Source organism: Hylobates moloch, unplaced genomic scaffold (genome assembly GCF_009828535.3).
Source record: "Hylobates moloch isolate HMO894 unplaced genomic scaffold, HMol_V3 SCAFFOLD_12, whole genome shotgun sequence".
In the NCBI taxonomy this organism is placed as follows: domain Eukaryota; kingdom Metazoa; phylum Chordata; class Mammalia; order Primates; family Hylobatidae; genus Hylobates; species Hylobates moloch.
Genome location: NW_026652287.1, coordinates 102,441,437 through 102,449,946, shown reverse-complemented (window position 1 = coordinate 102,449,946; position 8,510 = coordinate 102,441,437). Strand labels below are relative to the sequence as shown.

At 55.6% G+C, this 8,510-nt stretch overlaps 1 protein-coding gene across 1 annotated transcript; it reads left to right on the top strand.

The window, feature by feature from the left end:
• Positions 1-773: 773 nt before the first annotated feature.
• Positions 774-6,899, top strand: UBE2S (ubiquitin conjugating enzyme E2 S). The gene is made up of 4 exons (XM_032171207.2): positions 774-1,003; positions 1,636-1,783; positions 4,088-4,278; positions 6,419-6,899. Exons 1-4 carry the CDS (start codon positions 1,001-1,003, stop codon positions 6,743-6,745), a joined length of 669 nt encoding a protein of 222 aa, XP_032027098.1. The 5' UTR covers positions 774-1,000; the 3' UTR covers positions 6,746-6,899.
• The last annotated feature ends 1,611 nt before the right edge of the window (positions 6,900-8,510 follow it).

Here is an 8,510-nt window from a genome sequence, read left to right as displayed (position 1 = left end):
CAGAGGTCGGGGTCACACACGGAGGGCAAGGCTGTCCAAGCCTTCGAGGTCATTCTGACTGATCTTTGAGCCTTAGCAATACAGGACGTGGGTTCAAGAGCATTTCCAGCACAAAATGGCGCCTCATAGAAAAATGTAGCCGGAGTTCCAGCGCCCACCTCCACCACGGCTCAAAGGAGGGGGCGCGGGCGGCAGCGCACACTTCATTTGCATATATAAAAATCAACGGATTTCGTTGGCTGGCAGCGGTTTGATCTGCACGAAACTGGGTCGCCCTCTGACCGGTCTCTGCCAGCCATTGGCCCATGCGAGTCTCGTGACCCACCAGTCACTAAAGCGAATCCCTATTGGCCCGAGCGCCTTCCATCACGCTTTTAAAACCCCGAGTCCCGCCTCTCCTCGCCACGCTCCAGCCCCCAGGAAGACCGTTAGTCGCGTGCCCGACTTCCTCAGCGTCAGGGCGCGCCCGCGCGTATGCCGGGCCGTGGCGGCGTCTCATTCAAACGGTCCAATCAGCGGCCGCGTCGCCTTCCCCGTCCCCCTTCCTCTCTTCTTCCCCTTTTCAGCCCCTCCGTTCTTTGAGAACCCTCCCCGACCCCCGCGGGCCCCCATTGGCCGGCCCGCTACCCAGCCCTCTCCGCCACTTCCCTCGCTGCTGACCATAGTTTGCGGGGAAGGGAGCGAGCGCGTCGAACACCAAGGAACGTGCGCGCTGACGTCACGGTTGAGGCTCGGTGCTGAGGGGCCGCGGAGGGCGTGGCCTGCGGGCGGCTATAAAAAGGCCGTGGTGCGCGCGCGGCCGGCTCAGTGCTGCCGGGCACCGGGGCGGTTGGCTGCTGTACGCTGTACGCTGCGGACGTCGGAGGCAGCGGGGAGCGGAGCGGGGCCGCCGGGGCCTCTCCAGGGCCGCAGCGGCAGCAGTTGGGCCCCCCGCCCCGGCCGGCGGACCGAAGAACGCAGGAAGGGGGCCGGGGGGACCCGCCCCCGGCCGGCCGCAGCCATGGTGAGCACGGGCGGTGAGGCCTAAGAGGGTGGTCGGGGGTGTCCCTGAGGGAGGAGGTGGAGTCTTTGGGGCCTCCGACGGGCGGCCTTGAGGGGTTTGAGGGCTAGCCTGGGGGTTCCTGACCCGGGATGGGCCCGAGGGCCTTCCCGCAGGCGGAGCAGGAGCTCGGGCGGCCCGCAGTCTCCCTGGCGGTGAGGGCTCCGGGCGCTTTGCGGCCCGCCCATGGGTGTTACCAGGAGCAAGGACGCCCCGCCGCCATCTCCAGACCTGAGCCGGGGTTTCAAGGATGCTGTAACCCAAAATTAGTGGAGAAGGGGGAGAGAGTAGATCTCTGGCCTACGTGGAACCACTGGGGCCCAAGCAGGGTTAGGAGCGGGCTTTGGGGGGGGGGGGGGGGTTTCTGGGGTGGGTGGAGTTATCTGCAAGCCCCCCCGCCGTGAACCCGCCCCCATTTCTGTTGGAAACTGCCTGGGCTGGTGGCCTGAAGCATCCTGGGTGAGGGTCTGGGAGTTCAAGGGTGATTGACAGCCTGGGGCCACTGAGTCAAGACTTGGGCAGTTTCAGCATCTTTAGGCCCTGCGGGAAGCCCAGCTCTTAACACTCGCTCACCCTGCTCTCCCATCCGTGCCCAGAACTCCAACGTGGAGAACCTGCCCCCGCACATCATCCGCCTGGTGTACAAGGAGGTGACGACACTGACCGCAGACCCACCTGATGGCATCAAGGTCTTTCCCAACGAGGAGGACCTCACCGACCTCCAGGTCACCATCGAGGGCCCTGGTGAGTTTGGAAGGGAAGAGAAGAGGCTGCTGCTTAGATCCTCCATCACCCTGCTCTAGATCACCCTACCGGGAAGTACCCATTACAGGCTGGCCTCGTGTCAGGTGCTGGGGATGCATTGGTGGACAGGGCAGGACGCCACAAATGACAATCATGTACTCTTTTCCCATAAGGGTTGAGAAATACCTGGTCATTGAGTTAGTATATCATGGGATGGTACTCTAGATTTGAAGCAAGGCTTTCAGACATGGCTTTCCTGGACCTGAGGGTGGGTAGGATTTAAGTAGGAATGGGAAGAGAGTCCCAGGTGGTGGGAATGGTGTCAGGGTGGGCCAGGTGATCTCAAACTCCATCCTGCTGTGAGTGTCAGGGATGAGGAAACAAGCCAGATGCAGATCGTGGGGAGACGGGTCATAAAAGATTTGCGGGTCACATGATTTGCGGAGTGATTTAGAATACTGTTTCATGCAAGCTACATTTCTATTATCACCAGAATTCCTACAAAGTCAGGATTTGAGCAGAGCCTGTGAAGGAATGGTCTAGTCCACTGTGGTGATGGTGGTAGGTGGTCAGGAAAGACCTGGTAGTGGTGACAGTTGAGGTCCTTCATGCCTTGCTGCAGGGGGCATGGGATCATGACAATGAGACGGCTCCCAGAAAGGCCCTGGGGCAGGTGGAGCTGGGTGCTTGGTAAAAACACATGAAGAAAGTTGATGGTGAAGCTGCCAAGATCTTTTAAGGCTTCTAGGCCTCTGCAAGGAGTTTGTAGAGGAAGCTGGTGGAAGGTTTAAAGCAGGGGTGTGACAAATCCCTCCAAAGTTCCTATTGACTGTAGTGAGGAGAGCCGGCCTGGCAGGGGGAAGAACCCAGAGGCCAGCCAGGAAGCTAGCCTTGGAGATGGAATGAGATTCGGGGGAGGACCTAGCAGGCCCATGCTCAGGCTGCTGATGGGCTAGGGGAGGGACAGTATTTTGACCCAAGCAAGTGAGTGAGTGGGAGAAGCGTTCACTGAGGGTGGGAGGCTGTGGAGTTGACAGACAGTTGGATCCTTGATCTGAAAGGCATGTAAGTGGGCATCTTATAGGAAAGTGCGTACTCGGGTCCCTGCCACCTGGGAAGGGCCTGTGACTGGAGTGGTCACTTGGGCTGAGAAGGGGTATCCAGGAGGGTGCAGACGAGCTTGATAGTGACACAGGTGGGGGCTGCAAGATGGGCATCATCTCTGAGGTTCTGGGGGAGGTCCTGTGGCCCCCTAGGAACCCAGCCATTCTTGCTCTTTTTTTTTTCTCTCTAAACGGAGTCTTGCTGTGTCACCCAGGCTGGAGCACAATGGCGCAATCTCTGCTCACTGCAACCTCTGCCTCCTGGGTTCAAGCAGTTCTCCCAAGTAGCTGGGATTACAGGCGCACACCACCATGCCCAGCTAATTTTTTGTATTTTTAGTAGAGACGGGGTTTCACCATGTTGGCCAGGCTGGTCTCGAACTCCTGACCTTGTGATCCGCCCACTTCAGCCTCCCAAAGTGCTGGGATTACAGGTGTGAGCCACTGCACTTGACTTTTTTTTTTTTGAAACAGAGTTTCGCTCGTTGCCCAGGCTGGAGTGCAATGGCGCAATCTTGGCACACCGCAACCTCCACCTCCCGGGTTCAAGGGATTCTTCTGCCTCAGCCTTCCGAGTAGCTGGGATTACAGGCATGCGCCACCACGCCTGGCTAATTTTGTATTTTTAGTAGAGACAGGGTTTCTCCATGTTGGTCCGGCTGGTCTTGAACTCCTGACTTCAGATGATCTGCCTGCCTCAGCCTCCCAAAGTGCTGGGATTACAGGCATGAGCCACCACACCTGGCCTCTTGCTCTTAAGAGTTCTGCAGCCTGACTGGGCATGGTGGTTCACGCCTGTAATCGCAGCACTTTGGGAGGTGGAGGTGAACAAATTGCTTGAGCCTAGGAGTGCAAGACCAGCTTGGGCAACATAGTGAGACCCTACTCTTAAAAAAAAAAAAAGTAGCCAGACCTGGTGGCATGCCCGTAATCCCAGCTACTTGGCAGGCTGAGATGGGAGGATCACCTGAGCCCAGGAATTGCAGGCTGCAATGAACTGAGATTGTGCCACTGCACTCCAGCCTGGGTGACACAAGAGACCCTATTTCAAAAAAAGAAAAAAAGAATCCTCCAGTCTGATGGCAGAGCTGGCGGGGCACCCACATACATCACAATCAGACCGTGGAGACTGGACTTTGGGGTGTTGAGGTGCCTTGGGGCTCCTGACTACCCTGACCCTGTACCCCTCCCTCCACTCCAGAGGGGACCCCATATGCTGGAGGTCTGTTCCGCATGAAACTCCTGCTGGGGAAGGACTTCCCTGCCTCCCCACCCAAGGGCTACTTCCTGACCAAGATCTTCCACCCGAACGTGGGCGCCAATGGCGAGATCTGCGTCAACGTGCTCAAGAGGGACTGGACGGCTGAGCTGGGCATCCGACACGTACTGCTGGTGAGTTCTGGGCTGGGGCTGGGCCTCCTGCCTCCTGCCTCTGGAGGTCTGCTGGTGTCTGAGCCATAGCGCTTTGTTTGGTTTTTCTGAATCAACTCTGAAGTGGTTGAAGGTTTCCACATAAAAATCCAGGCTGCTAGCTTTCCTGGAAAGATGAACAGTGCCAGACCCAGGACACCCAAGTACTGTTGAGAAGTGCCTAGGGGCACCTTACTATGCAGTGAGTGGTGAGTTTGTATTGTAGGATAGTTTTTCTCTCTTTTTTTAAAAAAAACAAGGATAGGGTAGGCCAGGTGCGGTGGATCACTCAAGGTCAGGAGTTCGAGACCGGCCTGGCCAACATGGTGAAACCCTGTCTCTACTAAAAATGCAAAAATTAGCCGGGCATGGTGGCACATGCCTGTAATCCCAGCTACTTGGGAGGCTGAGGCAGGAGAATCGCTTGAGCCTGGGAGGTGGAGGTTGCAGTCATAGCTCACTGTAGCCTTGAACTCCTGGGCTCAGGTGATCTTGCCTCAGCTTCCTGAATGGCTGGTATTACAGGCATGCACCACCATACCCAGCTAGTTTTTATATTTTTATGGTTTGCAGAGATGGGGTCTCATTAGACGCTTTTTTGCTAAAGCTGAGCTTACATGCCGTAAAACTCACTGTTCCAAAGTATACAGTTTAGTGGTTTTTTAATAGCGATAGGATTCATAAACCAGTGTTTCTCAGCCAGAGGTGATTTTGTCCCCCAAGGGGTATTATGCATTGTCAGGAGACCAAAAGGGTTGTCACAACTCGGGGTTGCCACTAGCATCTAGTGGGTGGAGGCCAAGGGTGCTGCCCAAATCCTGCAGTGTACGAGATTGGCTCCATGACACAGAATGACCTGGCTGCGGTGTTGCCGAGGTGGAGGCGTCCTGGTCTAGGCTGGTGCTCCAGGCTGCTTATAGCCTGCTGCCTCCCCACCTTTCCCACAAGCTGAAAAAAAAAAGTTAACCAAATTTCTAATGAGTCCCTGGGGCACATGGCGGAGAGGGTGGGGAATTGGGGTTTCCTGCCATGCGGAGGGAGAGGATTGAGCTCCAAGGTAAACAGACCCCAAACCTTTCCCTCCCACATGCACCGCCTCCCTTCCCCTGGGGTGTCATTGGAGGCTGCTGGGGACATTGGCACCGAGCTCCACGCCTACTTGCTGCTAGGTCAGCATCTGGGCCTGTCAGGGGCTCGGCCAGCAAGAGAGCCACAAGAAGGGCAGCCAGACCTGCAGTTTGGGTGCAGTGATGAGAATTAGGGTGGGAACCTGCGTCCTGGTCACCTTCAGTGATATCTGCTGAGCCAGGTACTGTGTGTGTGTCATAGTGGCCCCAGGGAGCAAACTGCTGTGGCCAGTTTGCCCAGACCCACTTCGGAGGATCCAGCAGGGGCTGCTGGAGGTCTGGCTGCAGGTCACACCTCTGCACTCCAATTTACCCCTCAGGACGGGCTGTGAAGGGTGTTGAGAGGAATCTCTGGACCACCCTCGAAGTGCACCTCAGCCAGCAGTCCTGGTGTCTTGCCCTCTTGTGTATGGTCCAACCCAGCTAGAGTCTTAGGCTGTGAACTTCGGATTTCTGATAAAAGACAGTGAGAGGTCAGGATTTATGCTGTATCTGGAAAGATGGGGAGCTTTAGAGTCCAACACGCAGGTGTAAGTTCCTCACATCCTGAGGCCCTGGGGAAGTCTCTTCCCTCTGTCCGGCCACACTCATTGAACCAGAGGGCCTCTGAGGTCATGCTGAACTGCACGGAGGCAAATTCAAAACCATGATAGGACTCAAGTCTGGGGCTCAGGCAAGTAATGGACTCCTGAGAGGGGCCTTGGCGTTTCCCCTGTCACCCAGCAAGTTCCACAGAGGACCAGGGACATTTTAAACCATGGGCCTTATGGTATCATGTCCTTTCGGGAACATCTGCTGTGAGGCAGGTCATAGGAAAGTGGCCTCTGAGGGAGACAGGGAGCAAAGATGAGGGAGGATGCAGCATAGGTGGGGCCTGGATCTGCAGCTGAGTTGGGAACAGAAGGAACAGCCAGAGCGGAGGCCACCCTCTTGTGGAGGCCTGGGGGTCCCTGTAGGTTGCCCGACTCACCGTGACCCTGGGCCTCTTCCCACAGACCATCAAGTGCCTGCTGATCCACCCTAACCCCGAGTCTGCACTCAACGAGGAGGCGGGCCGCCTGCTCTTGGAGAACTACGAGGAGTATGCGGCTCGGGCCCGTCTGCTCACAGAGATCCACGGGGGCGCCGGCGGGCCCAGCGGCAGGGCTGAAGCCGGTCGGGCCCTGGCCAGTGGCACAGCAGCTTCCTCCACCGACCCTGGGGCCCCGGGGGGCCCGGGAGGGGCTGAGGGTCCCATGGCCAAGAAGCATGCTGGCGAGCGTGATAAGAAGCTGGCGGCCAAGAAAAAGACGGACAAGAAGCGGGCGCTGCGGCGGCTGTAGTGGGCTCTCTTCCTCCTTCCACCGTCACCCTAACCTCTCCTGTCCCCTCCCTCCAACTCTGTCTCTAAGTTATTTAAGTTATGGCTGGGGTCGGGGAGGGTACAGGGGGCACTGGGACCTGGATTTGTTTTTCTAAATAAAGTTGGAAAAGCAGCTTCTGTGTCTCATAGATGCCCCAGGACCGCTGCATGGTGCCACGTGGCTCTGGGAGTTTGGCTTCCCTGCACAGGCCCTGGGTCCTTGTAAAGCCTCATGGACTGCAGCAGTGGGTCCATCTAGCTCACCAGCCTTGCTGTTTGAGGTTTGGGTCCACCTCTTTGTTCTGTGGGGGTAGAGCAGTTACAACCCCTCTTTGGAGTCAGATTTCCACTCTCAAATGGGGTGAGGACCTGGAGCTGCTCCTGGTGGCCTGAGTGGCACTGCCCTGTATTTCTCCCTCTAGAATAATGGACACGTTGGTGTGGCAGTGGTATTCCTGCTCAGGACGGCCAGGTGCAAGCAGTCTGGAGTCTGGCTTGAGACTTGCCTCGTCTGTCTGGTTCTGGACTGGGCCAAGGTTCAGTCCCCTTGAATCATCTGATCCCGCTTTGTGCTAAAGATTGGTTTTTCCCTTGTGGGCAGCAACGCCTGTTCCCACGTGTATTTCTGCACAAGAGATCACAAAGCCAGTGGCTTAAAACAACACCCACTTCAGACTTCCTGTTGGAAGTCTGGACACGGCTGAGCTGCTCTCTGCTTAGTGCTTTTGCAGGCTAAAATCGAGGTATTGGTTGTTGGTGTTCCTTAGTCTGGGTCTTCTTCCAAGCTTATAGTGGCTGATTTCAGTTCTTGTAGAACTAGGGTCTTAGCTCCAAGAAGCTGCTGCTCCTCAGGCCCTGGCAGGCCTGATTTAAGGGCGCATTCCCTTTGAAGTGCTCACCCGATTAGGTCAGGCCCATCCAGATACTTAAGTGATAATGACTAAATCACAGGGGTAAGATCCCAGCTTAGTCTTAGTTTCTGCCCTCAAGGGGAAGGGATTAACCTGGGTGTGCACACCAGGGGGTGGGGAGACTTGCCATTCTATTAATGGGTTTAGGTTATTTAGACCAATGTCTAAACAATTTAAAAAAATAGGCCAGGCGCAATGGCTCACGCCTGTAATCCCAACTTTAGGGAGTGAAAGGATCACTTGAGGCCAGGAGTTAAAGACCAGCGTGGGCAACACAGTGAGATCCCATCTCTACAAAAAGTAAAATACATTTACAATAAAAATCTAAAAGTTCTGACCCACAGGAGAGTGGAAAACTCAAAGGCTGCTTTTGTCCTGAAAGAATTTGCCTATTCTAATAAAACAGCTGAGGTTGAAATGGCACTCAGCCTCTGAAAGGGATCTGACCCCTCCTTGAGCCCTTGCCTCCAGTGACAATCCCCCAAGCTAAGGGAGAAAAGGAACCAAAAGTCTGCACTCCTACCTGCCTCTAGCAGTGCAGGGAGCGAAGGAAAGACAAAGGAAGAAAACCCTTCACATTTTCAGCTCAAATTCACGTCACTGGCCGTCCAAGAAATCTTAAGCTCTGCATTTATCGTCAAGCATTTCTGCATGAGAGAAGCAAACAGTCCTTGCTGAAGGAAGGTGCCTGCATCCTGGGCCTGGGGAACCCACTGAAATAATTTAACGAAGTGCATAATAAAAATAATATTTGCTCTTAGCCCCTGATAGAGTTCCTAAATCCCTTGGAATCTCCTGGGTATTAACAGGAGCAGTCTTTGTCCTAATGAAGTC

Bases quoted from the DNA above. Each gene is read 5' to 3' on its own strand.
- UBE2S (XM_032171207.2), top strand. The intron at 1,784-4,087 runs GTGAGTTTGGAA...CCTCCACTCCAG, and splicing joins GGTCACCATCGAGGGCCCTG to AGGGGACCCCATATGCTGGA. The intron at 4,279-6,418 runs GTGAGTTCTGGG...CTCTTCCCACAG, and splicing joins GCATCCGACACGTACTGCTG to ACCATCAAGTGCCTGCTGAT.